Here is a 25,559-nt window from a genome sequence, read left to right on the forward strand (position 1 = left end):
AACTGTTTACCCAGATTTTTTTAAGAAATAAAATTTCTAGCCTGGTTGGGAGCATCACATTTGCTGTGTGCACCTGTGACATCCCAGTGACACCATTCATTTCAAGTGGGGAGGGAGACTGTTCAAGTAACGCACAGGGTTGTTGCTGGCCTTCCATGGTTCAGTGAAGTCTGAGTGACTTGTTCAAGACCAAGAGCCTATATACATTTTATAAGCCAGTTACTGCTTTCATGCATTCCAAGTGGTTTTTGTGTACATTAGCTCACTAAACCCAGTTCTGTTTCTCTGTAGCACTGCAGCTGTAGCCCTGAACTGGTGCCTGAAATCTATAGTGAGCTGGAAGACCAATAAACTAACACTGAATCCTGGGAATGCAGAGGTGCTGATCATACTCTCCCTAAACGAGAAGATTCATAGTCTAGAACCCTAGAGGTCCAGGTGGCTCCACTGGTTAGGAGTGCTTTTTACCAGCTTTGTTTAGTAAAATAGCTACAACCATTTCTGGACTGAGATAACATGACCACTGTTGTCCATGCTCTGGTAGCCGCCAGGTGGGATAACCGAAATGTGGATTATGAGGGGCTGAGCCAGATGAAACTACTGTAAGATATGGCAGTTCAACTGTTCACTGATGGTGGGATAACCACCATCCTACGCTACTACTGCACTGACTGACATTCAGCTACTGGTTAAGTTCAAGGTGCTAGTTGAGGTGTGCAAAGCCCTGTACAGCTCAGGAAAAGAATATCTGAAAGGTGGTCCTATTCTCTACATAACCCAACTGATTGCTGTGTTCTGCAGCAGAGGGATAGCTCAGTCAGTAGAGCATGAGATTGGTAATCTCAGTTGTGGGTTCAAGCCCCAAGTTGGGCAAAAAGATTCCTGCACTGCAGGGTGTTGGACTGGATGACTCTCGTGGTCCCCTCCATCTCTATGATTCTAGGAAGAGCATCCTGCAGGTACCATCTTCTCAAGAGGAGTGTTCCATACAGGAATCAGGCTCTATGGTGGCAACTACCCTTTGAAACTCCCTCCCTTTATACATCAGACAGGCACCTTGTCCCTTCAACACCTGTTGAAGACATTCTTCTAAGTGATTTTTTAAAATCCCAGATACAGTGGTGCCTCGCAAGACGAAATTAATCCATTCCGTGAGGCTCTTCGTATAGCGTTTTTTTCGTCTTGCGAAGCAAGCCCATTGACAGCTTAGCGGATTAACGCTACAGCTGTCAAGCGGCTTCCAGCGATCAGCTGTTAAGCGGCTTATCAGCGGAACAGCTGATAAGCGGCTTAGCGGCTTAAGAAAAGGGCGGAAAAAGCGGAAAAAACCCGCGGGGGGATGCAAGATTTTTTTCGTCTTGCGAAGCAACCCCATAGGGTAATTCATTTTGCGAAGCGCCTCCAAAACGGAAAACCCTTTCGTCTAGCGGGTTTTCCGTCTTGCGAGGCGTTCGTCTTGCGGGGCACCACTGTACTATCTTATTTGTATTGTGATTTGATGTGTTATTTCCATATATGTTTGCTTTTATATATGCAAATGTTTGAGCTGATCTTGTATGTGCAATTGTTCAGTGTATGTTTTTACTGCATTGCCAATATTTTTACGATGGCATGCACTAGCACTGAGACTCTGCCTATTGGAGCAGTCCCAAAACATCTGGAGGGCACCAAGTTAGTGAATGCTGATAGGAAGACATATTGCAAACTGTTTTGTTCTCCTATTTCTTCCTCTTTGGTTAAGATTATGACCATGGCATCATCAAGGAAGGAGCTCCGGTAAAAAGAAATAAATCAAAGGACACTAATGAAATAGGATGGTCTCTTTAAAAACCCTCAGATTTATTTATTAGACTTCAGCAAGGGCATACATTGCAAAACAAAGAAAAACACATTAAAAACTTGAAGATAAAATGAATATAAAATAAACCAATATTAATGAAACTTCAGCAAAAACATAAACCAGCTGACACAGCAATGGAGGATAATGGAGTGACAGTTTGTTTAAATCAAACCGCATAAATGAGTATCTGGCAGTGTTTCAATCAGAGGCTGAAAACCTGAAACCACTTACTTGTGAGAAATCCTACTGCCTTCAGTAGGAATGGTTTCAAAGTTCTAGGGTAAGAAGTAAAACTAGGCCTATGCATCCTAAGTCACCAATTAACTCAGGACAGTGGGATACTCTGGTAAAGGGTTTACATCTGCATGAGGGGTTGGGAATCTTTAATCTCCATATATCATTAGACTTTAGTTCTCACCATCCCTGTCCATTGGCCATGCTGGCTGGGCTGATGTGGGTTGGGAGTCCAACAACACCTGGAGAGACACAGGATTCCACCACTGTTCTATATAGTCCCCCACCCCGATCCAGCTATGTGGGGATCCTACTGAAAGCAGCAGAGTGGACATCTGGATTTGCCTTATGGCCACATTCCCTAAGTTGGAGATCCATGTGTGCATCTTCTTCTGTAGATTAGGGCACATAAAATCACTTCCCTCTCAAGCCTTTACATGTAAACCCTGTACCAAAACAGCAACATTAGCCATTGACCAAAACCAGTCCCAATAATACAGTACTACAATGGAATGTTTAAGCCTACCAAGGCTTAGGAGGAACACTTAGTATACAATTCTAGTGCTTCAGTAATTTAAAGCATCTTACAGACATTATGTCACTAATTCCCATAACATGGGTGCAAAGCCCACACAGCCTGTATCCAGCCCATGAAACTACTTCCAGTGGCTCACCAGCCCTTTTCAAAAACCAGGGATCTAGCCTCTCCCTTTAGACCTCCATTTACCTAGCAAAGGGGGCTTATCCTCTTCTGGCACAACAATATTGTTAGGTCTTAGCACTTTAGGAAACAGGCAAAAGAGCAGATCTAACAAAGTTAAGTCAATGTTTTTCATCCCCATGACAGCTCTGGGGTGGGAGGTTTCTCCTCCTAGCCCAGTGTTGCAGCAAGGATGAAAACCACTCTCTGTTCTTCACAATGAGTGTGTGCAACTCTGTAAAGTAGATCAGCGTTCTTATCCACTCATCACAGATTAAGAGCCAGCCAAGAGTGAATAACTGAAGGTAGTCACCTACAGAGGTGGCAGAAGGGGTGAGCTTTGAGCCATTTTTAGCGAACCAGTATGGCAGACCAGCTCTTATAACTTATTTTGGAAAATGAGCACCAAGTGAACTATCAAATTATTCCCCCCCTCCAAAAAATAGGGAGATTATCTTCACAGCTTTGCAAAGCAGATACCAACTCCCTTTGGGGGGTAGAAAGGGGGGAGGCCTCTTACAATTATTTTCAATTCCTGCCATTCTCAGTTATGAATGTGTGCCTTCTTTCTCAATTTAGATAACCTGAAGCAGGAAAGCTGAAACTGGTAAGAGACACCTCAAAAACACTGGGAGAAGCAACGCCCCACACTATAAGGGTCCTGTAGGAAAACACGCAATGACAAGACATACACTTAGCAAATGCTCTGCAAAACAGTGATGCATCTGTCTCCAGGTATGACCCTGGAAGTATTAATAGGTACACAAGGATACAGACAGGCAAGACCAAGTGGTTGGAACCTCATAAATTACTGCACCCATCTTCAGTCAGTGCAGGAGTATCCAAGCATTGTGAAAGGTGAATACTGATGTTACAGCAGGGTTCTTCATGGTGTAACCCAGCTTTGCAGCTAAGAGGTAGTTTCATCAGCCAGCCTGACAGTCCTCAATCTCCTTCTTCCATTTGTGCAACAGATGGGGTTAGGCTTGGTTTTTTTTAAGGGGGAAATATATAGAGAACTATATTCCTCACTTGCAAAAAAGCAAGCAATGTGTTACTGGTTGCACAAGCATTACAAAAACCATATTGGCCCTGGAGATAAAACTACCTCATCTGTAAAACAATCAGCCTGTCCCCAGTTATGCCTGAGAAGCTGCAGGACAGGTTTATCAAAACCCACTGGCAGGAAATACACTGTCATCCTTCGAACGCTGCATCACTTTTTGCCCTGCATTGCATACTTTCATGACTGGGGTAGGCAGAAGGTGGATCTGCATCTGCTGGGAGATCTCAAGGATTTCTGACTCCCAACTGGTTAAGAATAGCAGCAACAGAACAACTCTACTCCCTGCCTTAAATGGTACTGCAGAAATGTTAGAAAGCTTGGGGGTAGCCAGGAGTGCATTTCTGTATGGAAGGACTGGGAGCTCCACTTGGTTTTGCACTTCAAAGCAAAATTCCTGGGTTCAGTGGCACCTGACTTCAGCTGCTGGTCCTCAGTGAAAAGTAAAAGTATATCCCACAAGCCTGAAGGTGGTGCAATAAAGACAGATAATGGCAGGAACTGACACTGAGATGTGAACAGTGTTCTTCAACTGATACAAGGCCATATGAGGAATTTGCAGTGATCTCATTCCAAAGAAAAGTAGAACTATTGGAATGCATTTGATTTTTACTTATTATAATCAGTCCTCTTATCTTTGAGGGAAGGAGGAATACTCAGATGTTTCAAGTTTCATCCAAATCCCCCCCCCCATAACAAAGCATGATGTCAATCCACATTCTTGCCAATGAATGCGGAATGAAAGGCTATAGCTAACTCAAGGAGGCATAGTTTATTAAAAAGGACCAGCCAGAAAAAAATTGAAAAGGAACTTGGCTACCTTATTCAACAGAGAAAACATTTCACGGCATTTAGCATTTCCCTTTTTTCTGTTAATGTAAATCTAGGGGAGAACCATCCTAACTGTGGATCAAGTTTTCACCAAAAGGAAGGGGAGGGGGGAATATGCAAGTTTATTAGCTTTAAGTAGCAACCAAGATGACCTGCAAGAAAAAAATGGGACACCCTTTACAGATCAAAAGCAGAAATAAAGACACACACAGAGAGAGAACACCACAAAACAGTATTCGACAAGGGTTACAAAAAGTTATTAAATGCATATTAGAGCCCAGAAAAGCAAGGGGTATGTGTGAATGAAAAAGGTAGAGGGACTTAAAATCTTCCAAGATGGCTGTCAGTTTATAGTCCAGCAATGACCTCTGAACAGCATGCTGCGCCCCCACCACTGTTTTGCACATGTATAAGCAGTAGCCAATGCTTTCCCCCCGTTCAAAACTGCAAATTGCACCTTTCTTTAAAAATAGACAGTAAAAAGAACAGCCCATAAAAATTTTCCATGAATGTATACAACAACAATGAAACCTATAGAAAAATAGATAAATCTCGGATGTGCAGTGTAGGCACAGCACCTGGTAATCTGACCTGCATTATATATGTAGCATTAGGGGGGAGGGAGAAACATGTATGCCACAGTAAGCTCTATGGAGGAAAGAAGGGACATACATGGAATAGAATAGAATAAAATAAATTAATCCTAAGGCAGCCAATTCCGTAAGTTGCATTATGCATGCAATGAAGAACCTCTTGTCTTCTGAATCTACCACTAATCAATGTTGTTGTTGTTTTTGATTATCCCTTCTGGTGTTACAAAGGAGGGAGAAACACCTGTACAATTTAAGCAGCCCATCATTCTGTTCCTTACAGTACAATCCTAATCATGTTCCATTAGAAGTAACCCCTACTGAATTCAGTAGGGCTTACTCTCAGGCAAGGTTTTTCTTCTTCTTCGATTATAGTATTTAGTCGCTTCTTTCTTCCTTTAAAAAAAGGCCACATTTTACCTTTGTCCTATAGGGAAGGTCCTCCACCTTCCAGTTGCTTTTGGTTGCCCTTTCGTATTTTTGAGAGTCACTGACCATCACCATACACTGCATGGTATGCATGGCCACACCATAGATTTGTATAAGGGCATTATACTACTGTAGCTTTTATTTTTCAATCCTTTTCCTAATAATCCCTAGCAAGGTGTTTCCCTTTCCCCCCCCAGCTGCCTCATACTGGCTTGATGTTTTCATTGATCTATATATTCATCATGCACCCTGATTACCTGTTCTTAATCCCCTCAGCATGCGTAGAACGTTAGGATTTATTTGCTCCAACATACATCACTTTACACCCACACTGAATCTTAACTTTCTGTTTTGTTGCTCTTTCACCCCATTTGCAAAGCAACCCTTTCAGGGCTCTTTCCTACCCATTTGGACGTTCACAACACTAAAATAACAAGGTATGATCCGCAAACTCACTGCTCACCCCTAACTCCAGATCGCTTCTGACCAAGTTAAAAACAGGAACTGGTCTCAGTACAGGTTGTGGGAAGATTCCACATCTTCCTTCCCTCCACTGTAAAAACTGTCCACTTATTCTTAATCTGGAGGGAGGTAAGAACTGAACCATCTGCCGCCTGCTGATTGTTGGGACTTTCACAAATGTGCTGGACTTAGCTGGAGCTCAATATGATCCCAGCAAATGACTTCTTAAATTCTTAAGCAAGAGTGCATCCACAGGATCACTCAGCACAGCTTAGTTATGCCTTATCTGGCAAGACATCCTGAAGTCCTGTAGTTTTAAACATATGCTAATGGACTGTAAAGCAAACCCACCCCTAACCAACCCTAGATCACACTAGACTAGAAGTCAGCATGGGTTGAAGCAGGTATCTTCAACCTTTTTAGACCCACTTTTAACCTGAATATGCATTTCGGGACCAGTTTCTTAATTTTCCATCATATGTTTGCATGGTGGTAGTGCTCCTCTTGCAACCCACTTTGCAGCAGGCCACAATGCACTAGTGGGTCCCAACCCAACCAGTTGAATATCAGTGGTTGAGAGCATGTGAATTCATGTTGCCTATTCCTCTAATAATAGTACCAACGCTATCTCCACTTAACACTAACCAACCAATTGTTGCTCCATTGCAACAGGAATCCCAGCTTGAATCCCAGTATTCCTTGGCTTGAACACAATGCCATCCAAAGGAAACCAAAGATACTTCCATTCTTAATGGAATTGCACAAGATTGCAAAACCTGAAAAGAAGCCTCTGCAAAGCAGTCTCACACCACCCAACAATTCCTACTAGAATCACACATGAAGATTCCAGACCTCTTGTTATAAAAACATTATGCTTCATGGGGAGAAAAAGAACCAGCCTCAAATGGGCATCAACAAATATTGTAGGCAAGCACAGTGCAGAACTCTGCAAACAATCAGTCTTTGCTCATCAAGCAACAGTTCCAATGACTGGAGAGAAAAAGAGCTTTTTACCATGGATAGTGGCTTGACTCTTCAACAATTGGGGAAACAGTTCTATTAAAAATTAAAAGTCAAAGCTATGTATTTGTACACATTGCTCTCTTTTGGATGCATTTCACCTCTTTGGATTGCAGCCAAATGTTCAAGCTTTGACTGTACAGACTTTCATCTACTCATTGGACTCCTGAATGTCTTCCTTGGCAAAGCTATTCTTAGTCTTAGGAAGACAACAGTGAAGGGGCTACAGTGGGCAATGTTCTGGGTTATAGCCATAGACACAAATCAACATGGCCTTTTATTTCTTTCCTAAGATCCGTCTGACACATTACTGAGGGGTGCAAGATGAGCTGGCATAATTCTAAATTGGACTGCTTTAGACTATCTGGGGGAGGTCCAGTTTCTGAATGTTCCCCGACTTAAAAACTATCTTCATGGTGAACTAGCCATGAAAAAAGGCCATGCTAAACATTTCCCCTCAAAACTAATTTCTGATGTGCAGTGAGGGTTCCTCCCCCTTTAGTGTGGGGAAACAGTCAAAAACATGACCCATATCCAAGTTCCTACCACATTCTGCATAAACAGTTCTAAAATACAATTAGCTTCACTACAGAAGTCAATCTTCCCTACCTTCTAGGTTAAGGTTACCAGATTTTTTCCAATGAGTCCGGGGACACTTTTCAGCTTCAATGGATTTTGTATGGGGACTGATTTGTAAATTTGGGGACTGTCCCCGGGAAACGGGGACGTCTGGTAACCTTATTCCAGGTCAGGGATGGGGACCCTGTGGCTCTCCAGAGGTGTTGCTGGACTCCCATCAGCCCCAGCCACTTTGGTGAATGGTTAGGGATGATGGAGACAGTAGTCCAACAATATCTGGAGGGCCACAGGTTTGCCACCCTGTTCTACATCTTTCAAGTCAGGAAGATGCCTTACCCTGAGTCAGACGATGGTCCATCTAGCTTAGCATTCTCTACACTGACAAGCAGTGGCTCTGCAGTTTCAGGCAAGCATCTTTCCCAGCCCTAAGTGAAGATATGGGAACGGAACCCAAGACCTTCTGAATGCAAAGCAGGTACTTCTACCACTGGCCAAGAATCCAAAAAACAAGACCATAGGAAGAGAGAAAGACGAACAAGCAGCCAGCCTTTCATGCTTATGCAACCGCATTGTCCTGCTGTCATTTCTGTGTGCCAAATCATTGTTTTTAGCCACAGACCAAATCAGATAAGATGGTAATTTTAAAAAGAGATAGAGGAAAGGTTATATAGTACGAAGATTGAAAAATCCTTTACAAACAGGTCAAATTACCAAGGCAGAGTCAAACTGTTGTACACACTTGTATAAAAATGTTTTCCTTTTCTTTTTTAAATTTCCCCCATTAAATATGTAAAAACCAAAATGCTTATACACACACACACATTTGTAGAAGAACATTCTTATTAACACAGAGTTGTTGGTTGTTGTTTTTTTTTTTTTTACACAAATACATTATCAACAAGAGTTACACCATTTGACAACAAACTTCACAAGATGTCTTTGGTGATGTGTTCAAAAGGAAAATGGGGGGGGGGGGGACCTGCCATGCCACCAACCTAACCCAAAACACATTGAAGACTTGGCCAAGGCAGGCCACAGTGAAAACCTGTGTGCGATACAGTGTGATCATTAATAGTTCTAGTTTGTGAGCGGTAGCAATTCAGAACAGAGGCAAAATGAGACAGGCCTGGCAGCTTGGCAGCTGTTTGACAAGGCTCCTTCACTGGCAGTCCCACACAGATACCAAAACATGGAGGCTTATTAGGCCCCCGGTGAGTTACCTTGCATGGCCAATTGGTTGTGTTTGGGTCAATGGGGCCATTAATCAGGCAGAAATCAAGCCTAAAGGATCTATGCAATCTAACATGGGTTTATTTCCGAATCTGGACATTTGGTTCCCAGTGTCCCTGTCTTGCTCAGATACTTATCTTTTAAGCAAATGTTTACATTCTATCCCACAGGAGGGATTCTTTGTCAAATCAAGAGCTTGAGGAGAAATACCTCATCCACAACTGCCCTGAAGCTTGTTTCCTAAGTCCCCTGAACCCTTGAAAGCTAAAGTTTCAGAGGAGCAGGGGTGTGGGTGCAAACCCCACCCTCAATCTGCCCCATGTGTATTGAGAACAAAGGTCTGACACCCGTTCTGTGAACATTCAGCTGACTGCGCTTTCTACTGAAAGCAAAGGAGGATTCAGTTGCTTAGTGAAGACAGGAGTGATGAGCAGGCTGCAAGCTAGTCTACACATTACACAGAATCACAAGACAAGAGTTCCGGCCAGGTGCCACTCCAGGCAAAGAAAGCAGGACAGAACTGATTTGCTAGCATGCAGCTCAACTTGCTGGCATGCATGTACTCCCAGCAAGAGAGCATGCACTCTCTGCCTTGTCAGAGCACCTCTGTACTAGCATTTGGGACAGGGTGGGCTATCAGTTGCCTAGGTTCTCTCATGTGAGGAAGCATCCTTCGTAGTGGGTGATGTATGTGGAAAAGATCAGCATGTAGTTCTCAATTGAGGGGGGAAATCTTGGCTAGCTCAGAACCAGACCCTTTTGCCATGTGCTTAGCTCCCTCTGAACTTCAGGGGATGTTTAGCCACATGAGATAACAGAAAGGTAAAAACCTGGCAACCCATCTCACATGGCTAATCCTCCTTTGAAGGTGGGCAAATGATGAACAGACAGGAGATTTGTTGTGCCATGAAGTACTATAGGCAGAGACAGATCTGGCCTTTGGGTAAGTACATCAACACTCTCCCAGCTGAGCCCTGCTAGAATGAACATGAAGAGCCCAGTGCAAGAAAACTTCTCGATGCTATCTTAATTAGTTAAAGGTATGCAAAAACCATTTGGATTTTCCACCTCAGGTTCCTCACTCTCTTTGGCTGGCTCTGAGCTAGAGCAGGAAATAAGATTAATCTTTCATAAGAGGCTGGTCAGAGGTGTGGGTTTTTTATATTAAAAAAATTACGAGTCTTACTACATAGTATTTACATACGTACTGCTAAAAAAAGAAAACAAGAGTGAAGGGAAGATAGAATATAAGAAACTGCTTCATACCAAATCAGAACATTTTGCCAATCTAGCCCAGTGTTGTCTACACTGACTGGCAGCATTTGTCCAAGGTTTCAGGCAGAAACCCCTTCCAGCCCTACCTGCAGGTGCCACTGAGGAATGAACCTGGGATCTTTTGAATGCAAAGCAGTGAGGTAGGGCCCTTCCTCTGAAGTTGCCCTTGTGCTGACAGTAGCTTCAAGGGACTTGGCTTTAATGTAGGATTTTCCTCTTGCTGGTCTTCTTCTCTGATTTATTAGCTAACAAATACTGGTAGGTATGGGCACTCCTTGAGCAAAGCAGCAAGTTGTGCACCACCTCTTTCAAAATGATTTCCCCTAAAAGCTACCATGCCAGATATGACTCTTCCAGAGCAAATTAACAAGAGGGCAAGGCCCACCTTAGCAGCAGAACATTTGCTCTGCATGTACAGCAGGAGAAACTGTGGCTCTCCAGGTGTTCCTGGACCAGAAGACAAATCACAGCTCCTATGCTGGCTGGAGCTGATGGGAATCCAGCAACATCCAGAGAGCCAGATTCCCCACCCCCAATATAGGACACCCCAGTCTTTGGTTCTTGCATCTCCTCCCCCTGCAACCAAATAAGGCCCCTTGCATAGTGGGCTTTGAAGACCCCCTAATTTGAATCCCTGGACAGCTTCTGCTAGTCAAGAGTTGACCAGATTCGGCTAGACAGATCAGTGCTAGTTTCATGCATTTCTGGGGACCCTCCTCTATTGCCAGCCTTACCTTTCAGAAAGATCACTTCTGGGTGGAAGGCCATGGCAGGTTTCTCACAAGGCAAGTTGATCAAGGGGGGTGGGGGTGGTCAGTTTCCTTCAAACCCTGCTTGCCGCCTTCCTGGAAGCATTTAATGGGCCACAGTTAGAAAAACTAAGCTGAACTAGATATGCCTGATCCAACAGGGGCTCTTCTTACGTCCACCTCAAGCAATAGATGTTGCAATCCCATAAGGGGCAGCTGAGAAAGAGGTGAACAGAATTGATTCCTGGGGGTCAATCCACCAAGAAGCCCTCCTGTACATCCCCACCAACAGCTTCAACATGCTTTCACAAGGACCCTTCAAGTGGAGTTTTGAAGCAGACCTTTCTGGCTGATTAAACAGTAGGATCTGTTTGCATGTGTGGAAAGATTTGGATTTTCCAATCAACTTCTTGGGCCAGCCCTGCATGGAAGAGAGGAAACAGATTTTCCAATGAAGGCTACATTTGGCCTTGCAACTTATAATCTATAAGCAGAAGTCCATCATATAGCTCCCTCCAGACCATAGCTGTCAACGTTTCCTTTTTTAAAAAAGGGAAATTCCCTTATTTCGAATAGGATTCCTCGCAAGAAAAGGGAAAAGTTGACAGCTATGCTCCAGACAGCCAACTCCCATTAGCCCTAGCATGGCCAATGGTCAGGGGTGCTGGGAGCTGTAGCCCAGCCACATCTGGGGAGCCACAGGTCCCCCATCCTTGATATAGTTTATTACAACCAACAGAATGCCAGCCTTGCATTACACAAGCCAGTTAAACCACAGTATGGTGAATACGCTTGCCCAGATTTGCATTAGAACCCAAGTATTCAAGAGTAAATTATTTTTTTGGGGGGGAGGCTCTGTTCTGGGGGCACACAGGAGAATTCATTTCATTGGACATCCCACTGAGTGAGATTTAGTAAGGAAATAATGGGATTCAAATCTTTAAAAAGGGATACAGTTTGAAACAGAGTTTGCTGCTCTTAGCTTAAAGCACACACACACACTATATCTATTCGAAGTCTGCAGTTCTGCAGTCACTTGGGTGCCATTCCACTCTGACACCATCCATAAACTACGCCAAATTTTTAAATGTCTTCCTAGTATTTCCTTTCCCCTGGCCAAACTTTGCCTCATTATAACCACATGCCCAATGCTTTGCCACTCTCATCCACCCCCCCCCCCTGGCAGGCAACACACTTTGCAGGTCTTATTTCATCTTCAAAATGCCACCTGATACAGATGGCTCTGCATGCACAACTGCTTACAAGTAGCCCCCCCCTTTGGAAAAGGGTGGCACTTACTTCTGAGTAGATCTGCACATGACTGCACTACAAGGCTGCAACCCAATGCACCCCTAGCTGAGAGCAAGCCCCACTGAACTCAGTGGGGCTTGCTTCCGGAGAAGGAATGCACAGTAGGGTTGTGCTGTCAAAAACACAGAACGTTTATTAAATAGTTGTGTTTTTTTACCACCAGCAAACCATCCCATTTCTTAAAGTTGTTACAACCACTTGTTAAAAAGCACCCAGTTAGTCAGTTTTAAGAAATTGTTTTTTCTGCTTTTAACCAAAGGGCAAGCTGGACATTCCAGAGCTCTCTTACATCATGTCTGAATATCTCCAAGCCAAGGTGTTGGCACCTTTCCCCTGTATTGTGTTCAGGATTAACAGTGGTTCACGCTATGGAAGTGCAATTCAGCACCAACCCAACAAGAAGCACCATCAAGCGGCGACAGGTGATAGCAGAAGTCCTATCAGGCACACTCTGCTTTACCCACCACTAATGAAAGAATTGGTTACCACCACCATCCAATTTCAAATCAAAGTTAACCATCTGTAATGTTCCAAGTCTCCCTGCAGGTCCTAGGGAACCAAACCCACCCTAATCCTCCTTTAACCCTCTCCTGCAAGCTATTTGGCTACTGTTACATTCATCGCGGTGTTCCAACAGCTGGCAGCACAAGCAGCCACCTCCAACATGGGGGCTTTCCCTTTCTGCAGATCAGAGAGTCGGCGCTCCCACGACGCTCAGCCTTGCCATCAGAAGGTCTCAGCACTGCTTGCCATGAAGCTGGGACATTCCTTGCGTCGCACCTGCAGGTTTGCACATTGCTGGCTTGTCGGGGGAATGGGTGAAGCTGGGGTCCGGGGGCAGATCAGCCCCCTTCTCTCCCAAAGGAAGGACCCAAGCGAGTTTTTTACCTGCGCTGTCCCCACCAGGCCTGTGGGAGGCACACACCTCCTGGGGCACAGCAGGAGTCTGCAGAGGCAAATTGGATGGCCTGGCCATTGGTCTGGTTGCCATCGGCGCCGGATCGCTGGCCCCATCTGCACGAGGTTTCCCACCAGGCTCCTTGGCGGATTCCTGCACCAGGGGCATGCAAGGTGCTCCCATACCTGGCTGTTCTGATGCACCCCACGTGCTCTGGAAGGCTGGGGTGCTCAGATCACAGTCCCACGGTTTCACGCCTTGCAAGGGAAAATCCTCCCTACATGATACATTCTGCTGCAGCTCTGCCCAAGGAAAGACAGCAGCATCACTTCCTTCCTTCCCTTCTGGAGAGCCCAGAGCATTTTCACGGTCTGCTTCTAGACCAGGAGACACAGGATCCTTCCTGCAGCCACTCCATCGAGACCAGAGGTCAAAAGGCTTGAAGCCACCCTTGGAGAGTTGTAAGCTAGCCAGCTCAAACTCCAAGCTCTCAGTGTCAAGGGACCTGCTTCTCCTGCAGCTGGAGAGAGGCTCCGGCATGGGAGGACTCATCTCCTGAAGCCTCATGCGCCGGGGAAGGCTGGTGACACCCCAGTTGCAGCTTTGGAAAGAGCTCTGGAAGCAGCCAGGAAACATTCTCTCGTCACATTCGGCAAAGGATTCTTTTGCAGCGTAGCTATTGTCAAAGGCCTCAAAGGATGCAGCGATGTCCTCATCAGTGTTCATCCCCAGGTGCTGCTCGCACTCCCCTTCGCCTTCTTGCTCCACGTCGACAATGTCGAACGTGACCATCGTTGGGAGGGCAGGGAGGTTCTGGGTGAACGCAGAGCCTGAATCAGAGCTCCCAAGGCTTTCAGAGAGGCTGGAGAAGAGAGTCCCGCTGCTGGTGAACTCCACCAATGCCTGGGAGAAGTTAACGGCCTGTTCTGGTTCATTTTCCATGTTGGGGGGCTCCCCAAAGTCAGCTTCGGTTCTGCTTGGCTGCTCACTGAGTGGACAGCTGTGTGTTTTGAAGAAAGGGAATGTCACAGAATTCTCCAGGCCACTTAAAGCACCCGGTTCAAGCCCTGGATGCTCTCTATCTGAATCCAACACTGAGCCATTTTCGACTTGCTGAAAAAGACCCCCACTGTGCACTTTAGGACCCCCACTGCCATTGTAGTGCTTCTCTGGACACAGCATCTCCTTGAAATCTTTCCACTCTTGCTTCTCAGTTAGAATTCCAGCATCCAGGCCACTGTTCAAAGCAGGGGAGGACATTTGATCACAGCCAAGGCCACTCGGACTCTTGTCGGTTAAGCTGGTCACTTTCATGTTACATTCCGTATGTAGCTTGTCTCTGGGGTGGTGCTGGTCTTTGCTGAGGATATCCAGGTCTTTCAAGGTTGGCTCCCTCTGCAGCTCCCAAAAGAGCAGCTGTTTCTGAATGGCAGCCAGCCTCTCCTCCTCCGTTTCCATCACTTCCCTCTTCTGGCCCATTATCTGCACCAAATCCTTCTCATCAGGGAGAGCAAAGTCCAAGAACTGGCTCATGGAAAAGATCTCTGGTGGGGATACTTTGCTACCAAACCAAGATTCATCAGCACGAGTGGGGCTCATGAGGGCATCATCAGGTTCATAGAACTCATACAGCGCATCGCCACTATAGCTGTCCCTCGGGAGACGGTCCTTTTTTATTTCTTCAAGCCCATCGCCAGTTTCATCATCAGGACCTGGAGTGGTAGAATCATAGTACCCCTCATCACTGTTGGGAGCAGATTCTTGCTGGTCACTGTGTGGTGTTAAGAGGTCCACGTCACCCCTTGTGCCTTCAGGATAGAGGTGGACCTCTGGCTTGCCACCGTTCACTCCCTGATGCTCACATTTCGCCATGAGTTCTGGTAGGCGTGTTTCGTATCCAGCATCTGCTTTGACGGCACCTTCCCACATCTGCTGCATATACTCCTCTATGTCATCTGGCATGGCCATCTCCTCCCCTCCACCCTGGTAAGTAACTAGGCAGGAGCTCCTCTTGGCCGCATCCCTGCCGCGCTCTGCAGTGGTGGCACTCTCAGCGATGCTGTCGATATCTGGTTCAGCAATGATGTCTCCGCAGCCGGTAAAGGAGTCGAAGCTTTTGAGGGAAGTGACATCTCCAAACATCAAGCTGAGCTGGTCCCCAGATGGGACACAGGGAGGGCTGCTGTCTAGGTCCTCAGACTGGAGAGCATCAGGGAGCTCTCCGCACACAGAGTTAGCACAGAGGGTGTCATCTGCTTCCAGCTCTGCATCTCGAGAGCTTTCGCTGCCTGTCCCTCCTCTGGCTGCATCCCCTACAGAGCTGCTTTCGTTGGCCACCGGTTGGACCTCCTCTCTTGACTCATTGAGACCATGAGCTACTCCAGGTGAAGGGGAAGCGTCATCACAAAAATGCTCCCCATGTTCTGGGGGAAGTGCAGTGCCTTTTAGGCTCCCCTGCTTCAAGACTTGCTGGGTTTCGGCACCCCTCTTCTGCTTACTCGCACCGGGCAGTCCTTCAGCCACAGCATCCCTTGAAGTCCACTCCTGCAACTCAGTCCTCTCGGGCTCAGTGCTTTTGCTCTTCCTGTGGCGCCGGATGCTGTTGAAGAGGCCCCTGAGCCCCTTCTTAGAGCGTGGAAGGAACAAGGACTTCTCCCCACAGGGCTTCTTCTCAAAGCCCTCAGAGCTTCCAGACAGGGATGCTGACGGCCGGACAAAACCAACCCTGAGGCTGGCGTCTGCTCCCAGGAGAGCGCTCTGAGAACTCGGCAGCTGTGCAGGAGGGAAGTCCGTTCCACCACCTGAGTTGGCCTCTTCGTACCCCACGTCGCTGATGCCATCATGTGTCTTACTCTTGCTCAGGCCCTTCTTTGCAGCTCCCTTTCCCTGGCCTTTGTTTTTCCCACCAAAGAAACTGGGCAGGGTGCAGATGCTTCGCTTCCCACCAAAGAGCTTGAAGGCAGTCTTCCTGAGCTTCCCAGCAGGAGGCGGCTGGCGGCTTGGCTCCACTGTGGCAAAGGAGGCATCGCTGTGCTCAGAGAGCTGGTCAGCTGCCCCATTCTCTTCCTGCAGCCGCTGGTGGTGATGGCCTTCCTCTACCGGTGGAGATTTTGCTCCAGGTTTGTTTCCAGTGCAGGCAGCTTCCGTGGCGGCCATTCTGGCATGCGGGTTTAGCTGGATGGGCAGTCTCTTGAGGCCGCATCTTCCTCAACATGCTCTGGGTGAAGCATCCTGGCTCATCTGAAAGAAAAAGGAAAGAAGGAGGAGGGGGGACAACAGGAAATGCATCAGGAGAGGATACTGGTGCTGAGCATTATGTCATCCAAGTGCATCGTAACCAAGCAAAGCCAGGGCCACAATAGCTGCCCTGTTTGGGGCTCCCATACCTCTAAATGTGGGAGGGATGTAACAAATGGAAGGAAAGCTGCACCTGTTACATTTCTCCCAGCTGTTAAAAAAAAGCAGAAGAGCCTACATTAGGTAAATACCTGGCAGCCTTAGGTAGGAGAAATGGACAAATACACACATGGACATTACATTTAATGTAACCCAATGTAAGCCTTACTGCACTCAACCACTTCCATGGGTGGAATTGGCACTGCAACAGGTGCCACATAATACCTGTTCTATATTTATAAGAACTTGGTCATTTAGTGTGGCAGCACCTGCTCTCTGGAACTCCTTGCCTATTGGCAGCTGCTAAAAACATTCTAACCAGATGATTAGAAAGCTGAGGTAATTTTAATATGATGTAGTATTTCTTTTGTGTGTGTATTAAAGTAGGGTTGTAGTTTTTTCTTCATTTTATTGTCTTATCTTTTTATAATCTGTTTTGAGGTTTCCCGGTGTATCCAATTGTATGAAATAAATTAAATAAATTTTCAGACAAGAGGCCTAAGAAATCCTGGAATTGGCTGTTCCACCAATTTATTGGTCATATTATCTCTCCCCTCTCCTGTGGCCCCACAACGGACTGATGAGAGAGCTACAGGCCTCAGGGTGGCACATTTAAGAACGAAATACGAGCTCTAACATCAGGTCATCGATCAAGTCAGAGCTTTTCCCCATTCTTTTTCGGACAGTCAACATTGGTAGCAATTTTTATTCCAAGATTAGTACAGGCCAAAGCAACTGCAGGGGACTCTGCAATGTTATTAATGTCAGACTTCTATCTCTCATTAATAGTGAGCACCCACCAACTCTCTCAAAAGGGAAAGGGAAGCTGCACTGAGCACAGAAACACACAATTTAGTCTTTTAATTAATTACATTGAATTTATATCCCACCTTACCTCCAAAGACCTGAAGGTGACGTACATCATTCTCCCCTTCCAAACTTTATCCTCACAACAGCATTGAGAAGTAAGTTAGACTGATACTGAGCAGTGAGTTTCATGCAGTGTTAGAAATTAACTAGGCATCAGGCGCATTTGCACCTGGCTTCAACAGCTTCTGACCAAGTGAAAATGCCTGTGCTCAAATGCAGCATTTACATCATAGTAGTCACATCAGATCAGAGACAGCTGCTTCAAAATTTTCATGTATAACCCCTATGGCTTGAAAACTTTCTACATCAGCACTGTTCTGTTTAAGATTATCTTAAGACAGTTTCTGGGATTAAATTCCAAAGCCTTGTTAGATAACTACAACCGGAGATCTGTCAATAGATGCTAGACTATCTTCCCTGTGCCTCTACTTTAAAGCACTCAGAAGGGGGTGTAAAAAAGGTTGTTCTCCAGGTATAATACCTGTGCTAACATTCATGTGAGGGACGCGGGTGGTGCTGTGGGTTAAACCACAGAGCCTAGGACTTGCCGATCTGAAGGTCGGTGGAATCCCCGCAACGGGGTGAGCTCCCGTTGCTCAGTCCCTGCTCCTGCCAACCTAGCAGTTTGAAAGCATGCCAAAGTGCAAGTAGATAAATAGGTACCGCTCCGGCGGGAAGGTAAATGGCATTTCCGTACGCTGCTCTGGTTCGCCAGAAGCGGCTTAGTCAAGCTGGCCAAATGACCTGGAAGCTGTACGCCAGCTCCCTCGGCCAATAAAACAAGATGAGTGCCGCAACCCCAGAGTCGATCACGACTGGACCTAATGGTCAGGGGTCCTTTTACCCTTTACCTTTTAATATTCATGTGATTCCCAGGTGGCCAGCTATGCAGGCACTGGCCAGACCCAGATGTGCTTCATTTCAGGAAGGGGGTTCACGTGCCTTCAGTCCATACCCTGGCAGTGCTAGGCAGTTTACACAACCCAGACTGAAGGCCTACAGCTGCAGGGATCTTGCACCAGTCGCTATCACCCAGCCTGGCCTACTCCGCAGGGCTGTTGTGAAGATAGAGAAGAGTTGAGGGAGAACACATTGCATGCTGTATTGAGCTCCTTGGAGGGCAGGCAGGATATAAATTAATAAATATGGGTAAATAAATAACTTCCCACCAAGGCACTCATGCTGCATAAGCAAGCCCCTCCCCACAAAATAACAGTTTTATTTCACCAAAGGCCACACGACTTCAAAACACCATCTCACCTTTGGCATTGCATCACAAGCCAACTTTTAATATCATGTCAAATCACTTTCACTCTCTCGCATAGCTCTGCAGCTACAATGGAATAGCCTTTCATTTGAATTGCCGCAGCCATCGCTATCAGCCACACAAACAAATTCTAAATTGATGAGCTCATTTTGGTCAAATGTTGGTGCTTTGCTTTACACAACTCATCTTCACAGAAAACAATTTCACAAGAGCTTAATGAATCTCCTGCATTCTGCAGGGGCTGGACAGCCATCTACTGGGGAGCCTCTACCCCAGGTGTGGGGAACCCGTGGCCCTTCGGATGCTTCTCACCTACATCTCACGTCACCCCTGGTAATTAGCTGTGCTTGCCTGGGCTGATGGGAGTTCTAGTTTAGCAACACCTGGAGGGCCAAAGGTTCCCCACACTTATGCCAAGCGAGGAGTTATGTTTGATGGTCTATCAGGCCACCTTTAACACTCTAACCTTGTAAGATTCTTCTTTATCCTACCCACTACACCACCAAATTTGAAAGGTGGGAGGCTGCCGCACCTGTCAATTACCTGATGTCAAATGAGGTGGCAATGATTGTTAGAACCTTAAAAGCACTGTGCAGGATTCTCTGCAAGCCTCCTGCAAACATCTCTGTGAGGCACTTTGAAGTGCCAGAAATCATCTGGTTGCTAGGAACTTCAAAGCGCAGCACGCAGTTCTTGGGAGGTCCCAGAGGATGGTCAGGACTTAAGAAGAACCGAGCATGAGTCTCCTAAAGTGCCAACTATCAGCTGGTGCTTCTGGCCCAGTGCAGCCACCTTTTTAACCTGTCCACCCCTGGCATCATATAAGACATCAGGTGACTGGCAGGTGAGTGTAGCATGGCCAAAACAGTCTGGTGAGCCAAATGAGCAGGCTTTATTAGTCTGATGGGCTGGAGGTTGCTCAGTCCTGCTATAAACTGTGTTCATGCATTCGCAGGACATACAATGTTGTAAAACGAGTAGAGAGGCAAGCAGATGCAACCCCAATTAGGATATTTAAAAAATGGGGTCAAATGATGGTCAACATTAGATCTTCTGTATGAATTCATTTAATGCAACTATCACAAAGAAAAGCTGACAGCGATTAACATAGATGTCATTAACTACTTTTACAAAACTGTCCAGATGATTCCTTTTGACACTAGATTTGCCTGACCTTGCCTACAGTCCTGTGCACTTAATTATGCACAGGATCTGGCTGGGAATTCTAAAATCAGGAAATAAATTATCCTAGCACAAATATAAAAATGTGTGCAAGAGATGTTCAAAAGAAGTGTCTCTTGACTTTTACTTGAAACCCAGGCTTCACTTTTTTTCTTTTCTTTAAAGGAAAAAACAAACCCTAGCTATTGGTATACCTAACTGTAGATAGATCTCTGTGTGCCTTGAAGAAGATTCAGCTAGGTTTTCTGACTCTCATTGCTTTATAATGCCCCTAAGGCCGATCCTGACCCTGCTGCTGGACATCCAGCTCACATCATGATCAAATCTTAACTCAGCTATAAAGCTCAGGGGGTGAGCGTGGGCCAGTCACTGCCTGTCACTCTAACCTACCTCACAGGGTTGTTGTGGGGTTTAAATAAGGAAGGGGCGAAACCGTGTACATCACCATTAGCTCCTTGGAGAAAAGGGTGGGAAATACAATAAATAAATAAACAATGTCAGTCTCTATGACACTTAAATACAATGCAAGGAAGCCAAGTCTCGCTGTAAATTGGCAGGACTTGAAGGACCAGCCACAGAAACACAGGTACCTGCTTTATATTGAGCCATACCATCAAACTATCTATTTCAGTATTGTCAACACTGACTGGCAGCGGCTCTCCAGGGTTTGAGGCTGGATTCTCTCCCAGCCCTACCTAGAGATGCTGGGGATTGAACCAGGGACTTTCTGCATGCAAAACAGATGCTCCACCTCTGAGTTCATTGTCCTATCAAACCTGGATTTATGTAGGCCTAGAGAGAGAGAAATGTTTCCCCCAGAAATTTCATATATTTGCGACTGAATGATGGAATTTACATTCAATAAGAAGCTGCAGCCAGCGTTAAGGCATGCAATTTTACAACACTTCTGCATTTCCAAAGTGAAGTTTGACACATCCACACATAGCATTTTAGGTGTACAATCAGGGAACTGTGTTGGGGGGAAGAAAGTCTCTTTATTTACTAAAAAAAAAGCAGCCCATCTTTCCAGGCACACCAGTTTCACAAGGCTGTTTACAAGACTCTAAAACACATGAAAATAAAATATACACCCAAGGATAGTAGCAGCTAATGTTTTTTTCATGCACAACACACTTCAGCGAAAAACAGACAACTGTTTTCAGGGTTTGGAATTTTTAAACACCAGCAGTCATGAGGTCATGTGTATCTCTGCGAGGAGGGAGTTCCGAAGTTGTGGAGCCACTACTGAAAAAGCCCTGTCCCTATTACCCACCAGCCTAACACCTTTTGAGGATTAAGATATTAAAGGCAAGAGTCCACCAAGCCAGGGAGTTTCATGGTGGAAAGGCCACACTATTCATATGCCTTTTTCCCCAGACAGAGAGAGCAATAAAAGTGGATGGAGCATAATCACATAGGAAAGTGTCATACACCCAGCCAAACTAGTTGTTCACCAAAACCTTTGGCCCTCCAGGTGTGGCGGTTGAACTACATCTCCCATCTTCCACTACCACTGCCCATGTTTGCTGGTGCCGATGGGAGTTGTACTTCAAGAACATCTGGAGGGCCAAAGGAAGATGATGGTACAGGGACTCTATGATCTAGCCCAATATAATCTGCTCTGATGGGCAACAGCTCTCTAGCGGAAGAGTTTCCCATCACCCACATTTTCTAAGGCTCAAGCCTGGTTCTTCTGCACTTAAAGGCTGTGCACCACCACAAAGCTACCACCCCATTTTCTGAAAAAGAGCACAGGAAGATGATAGATTCTGATTTCACCGATCCTGATGCTTTCCAACTCGAAATGCTTTCTGGTTCTGAAAAGCTGCAGAAGTGTGCTTCTTAGCACGCTACCTGGTCCTTTAAAAATAAAATAAAAGAGGGAGGTACCAGGGTCTAATCCTAGGGCTTCCTGCAGGCAAACTATCACCAGGTTTGCCTCTAAGCTATCCTGGCCTCTTAAAAATAATAGGATGCTTAAGGAGCGCGGCGCGTCTGCGGTGGGGAAGGGGTGATCTCAGCAGGGGAGGCCAGCCACCACCAGCCACCGCAAGCTCCGGCAACTCAGCAACAAAGCTACCCAGCGCCCGGCCTACCCAAGGGTGGGGGGAAAGGGAGGGAGGCTGCCGGCGGAGGTAAAGGAAGAGGCTAGAGAACCGGAGGAAGCCTCACATACATTCTGCGATGGGGTGATAGGTGATCGGCTCCGCTCCACAAATCCCACCCGCGCCTGTCCTTTCTTTCTTTCTCCTCCAAAAGAGATGGCAACAGCAGAAAGAAAGGGCGGCGGGGGGTGGGGGGAGAAGCAAGCGAAAAAGGCCTCCCGACTTCCTGCAGGAGTCGACACAAAAGAAAAAGACGCGTGCACACAACCAGTCCCAACACACACACACACGTACACGCGCGCGAAAGACAGAGGGGAGAGAATGTGTCGGTAAACTGCAAACGCGTAAATATCGCAGACTGTTTGCGCGAGCAAGCCCCGGGTGATTGTGCTGCGGCCGGCCGAGCGCCTCTCCTCCTGGCACTTCCAAGCAGGCCAGTATAGCTTGCGGGAGAAGGGCAGGCAGGCACCCTCCCTTCTCGCTCGCCTTGCTGTCCCCACTCACCCGCCTCTGCGTGCGCTCCCGGAGCGCAAGGACCCGCCGCACAGCGCGCGTCTGGAGGAAAGTTGGCAATACATTCATGGCTCTCGCCTCGCCAAACCCAGCACGGAGCAGGGGCAGAGACGGGAAGGTGGGGGCCGAAGGCTCCCGGCTGCTACTACTACCGAGAGGCAGGGCCGGCTGGAAAGGTGATAGACGGCCAAGCAGAACCAATGAGGAGCGTTCGAGGCGGAGTCGGGCGGGGTTTTCTGTCTCCCGCCTGTGGTTTTCCAGCCTTCCTCCAACATTCTTTGAAATGCAAAGTGCTGCAGTTCGTAGATTAAAAGTTGTTATCACGAGTACATCTGCAATGCCAGGGTATGCATCTTTACTGAGAAGCAAGTCCCCAGTTGATATCAGTGGGCGTTGCTGCTCCACGCTCCCCATCTGCGCTCCAATCCTATGCATTAGACTTCAATCCTATTCACGGCTGGGTTGCGTGGGAGCAAATCCCATCGAACTCAAGGGGGGGCATAGATTGCACTGCGATCCTATACCTCTCTGGAAGCATGTGAATTTGGAATTTGATTTTGAAGAAGCCCAATGCGCGCCGGGGGCGGGCAGCATTCGTGTATGTATGTATGTATGTATGTATGTATGTATGTATGTATTTACCTACCTTTCTTTCCTCCAAGAAGCTCAAAGTGGCACACATAGTTCTCCCCACTTTTCATCCTCAGGTTAGGCTGAGAAGAGTGACCAGTCCAAGGACAACCAATGAACGACTGAGTGGGGATTTGAACCCTGATCTTCCAAGTCTAAGTATTTGTAAAATGAAGGATGTACATATCTGTAAATGCACTTATTTTTAATAAATATATCAAAAGACAGATTTTACCCTGCACAAGGGGAGGGACAAAGTTTGGGACTAACTCAAGAGCCAAGCACAGGGCTGGCAAAGCCCCTTTTGCTACAGTTACCCAGTGTCCATTCCACATTTGTAAGAAATCAACATTTTAGCATGCCAGCACCTATGCTCTCAAACTCCCCGCCAATGGACATCAAGCATGCACATTCACTGTACTCTTTTTGGCACCTGCTGAAAACATATTTTTTTTAGGTGAATCTGTCCAGGCACGTGGAATGTTGATATACACTTTTATCTGCTTTTGTAATTTCTTGTTGATTTTATCCTTTGAAGTTTTAAAGAATTGCTTCCACACTTTATACTGATAATTTTATTGTTCTATTCGCTTTGTAAACTTTTTTGAGGGTGGGTTGTTGTTGTTGTTTACAATCAAGTGGTGTATAAACCTTAAGGTAAAGGTAAAGGGACCGCTGACCATTAGGTCCAGTCGTAGACGACTCTGGGGTTGCGGCGCTCATCTCGCTTTATTGGCTGAGGGAGCCGGTGTACAGCTTCCAGGTCATGTGGCCAGCATGACGAAGCTGCTTCTGGCGTACCAGAGCAGCGCACGGAAACGCTGTTTACCTTCCTGCCAGAGAGGTACCTATTTATCTACTTCACTGTGATGTGCTTTTGAACTGCTAGGTTGGCAGAAGCAGGGACCGAGCAATGGGAGCTCACCCCGTCACGGGGATTTGAACCGCCAGCCTTCTGTTCGGCAAGTCCTAGGCTCTGTGGTTTAACCCACAGCGCCACCTAAAAATACATAATTAAATCAGATGGCTGCCAGGACACTTGGGAAGTACTGTGCAATGAGCTTTGACTGGTCGGTGGGACAAACCACCAGTCAACCATCTGACATCATGACATCAAGTAAATGACAGAGGGTGTCCCAATCACTTGCCAATGTTGGCTCATGGAAGGTGAGGACAAATAAGGACCTGGCTTGGTTAGCCATAAAATTGTTCCCCATCTCTGGACTAAACCATTCACCAGCCGAACATCCAGCTTGCTGGTTTGACCAGTTGCAAAGTTGGGTTGATGGTGCAAATAACTCATCATAAAATGACTATTGCAGTCTTACCAGCCAAAGGCTTCTTTGCTGATATACTGTAAAGAAGGAAACACCCTTCTTTGGTCTGGCCCTCTTAGCCAAACAAAGGTCTGCTGTGGGCACTTTGCTGCCGCTTGCTTTATGTTGCAAACTCACAGGCAAACTGCAGCTGGACGATTCCATAGGAAAAGGTCAGTTGCCACTGGCTCTTTGAGCAGAAGTTCCCCCTCCAGATAGTAAATCTTTAGACTTGCCATGGCAACCAGCCTCAAGTCGGTTTTCATTTGCATCAACTCTCATCCCTCGTAAAGCCCATCCAATTTCCATTGGAGTAATCAAAAGTGCAGAGCGGGAGAAGAGGAGTGTGGGAAAGATCTTTACAGGCTTTGAGTAGACAGATGACTTGCTGAGTGGACAGATGGTGACTGGGCTGTTGCTGCAGCTTATAAACCAGGCGGAGAATCAAAAGTAATAGCACAAGCCAACGACCTGTGTATGACAGACCTGTGGAAAGCACTGAAACCGTTCAGCTTAAGCCAAAAGCAGGACAGTTTGATGGGTTGTGTCCTGGACCACCTCCTTTAACTAGGAAAGATGGCAGCTGAGCATGTGTAGAGAGAACATTTAAGAAAGGCTTATCTGAGCCCAAACATCCACCAACAAAGGAGCTAGTTTGCTGCCTCTCTGCTTGGTTCATTGCTCTGTCCTTGCCTTGGCCTGTGATGCACCAGAGCCATTCAATTGCTTTTGCTGTAGGGATGAAGCATAATGACCTATCCTCAGAGGGGGTTACATGTTTCCTTCTTATGAGTCATTGCTCTGGACTTATCTCCTTCCAATCAACCTCTGCTAAGGACAAGCAATCCTGCAGCATCTCCATATAGCATTTGAGTGGAACATTCAATCACTACCAATGAAGAGAAGCAGCATGAATCAATTACCTACTAGGCTCAGAGGAGTGGCATCCCCCCCCACCCCCGGCAGAGTCTCTTGCTGGATTCTAAGGAGGAGGCACACTCCAAAACACAGAGAAGCATAATACTGCCCATATTGGAGGCAATAGCCTAAACATTAATAACCATTTACA

The 25,559-nt window shown here is 46.4% G+C and overlaps 1 protein-coding gene across 1 annotated transcript; it reads right to left on the bottom strand.

Annotated features, from left to right (window-relative positions):
• Nucleotides 1-1,810: 1,810 nt before the first annotated feature.
• Nucleotides 1,811-22,694, bottom strand: AMER1 (APC membrane recruitment protein 1). The gene is made up of 2 exons (XM_083722114.1): nt 22,536-22,694; nt 1,811-16,451 (listed from the first exon to the last, which is right to left on the bottom strand). Exon 2 carries the CDS (start codon nt 16,365-16,367, stop codon nt 13,050-13,052), a length of 3,318 nt encoding a protein of 1,105 aa, XP_083578240.1. The 5' UTR covers nt 16,368-16,451; nt 22,536-22,694; the 3' UTR covers nt 1,811-13,049.
• Between the last annotated feature and the right edge of the window lie 2,865 nt (nt 22,695-25,559).

Source organism: Podarcis gaigeae, assembly GCF_964106915.1.
Source record: "Podarcis gaigeae genome assembly, chromosome: Z".
Classification (NCBI taxonomy): domain Eukaryota; kingdom Metazoa; phylum Chordata; class Lepidosauria; order Squamata; family Lacertidae; genus Podarcis; species Podarcis gaigeae.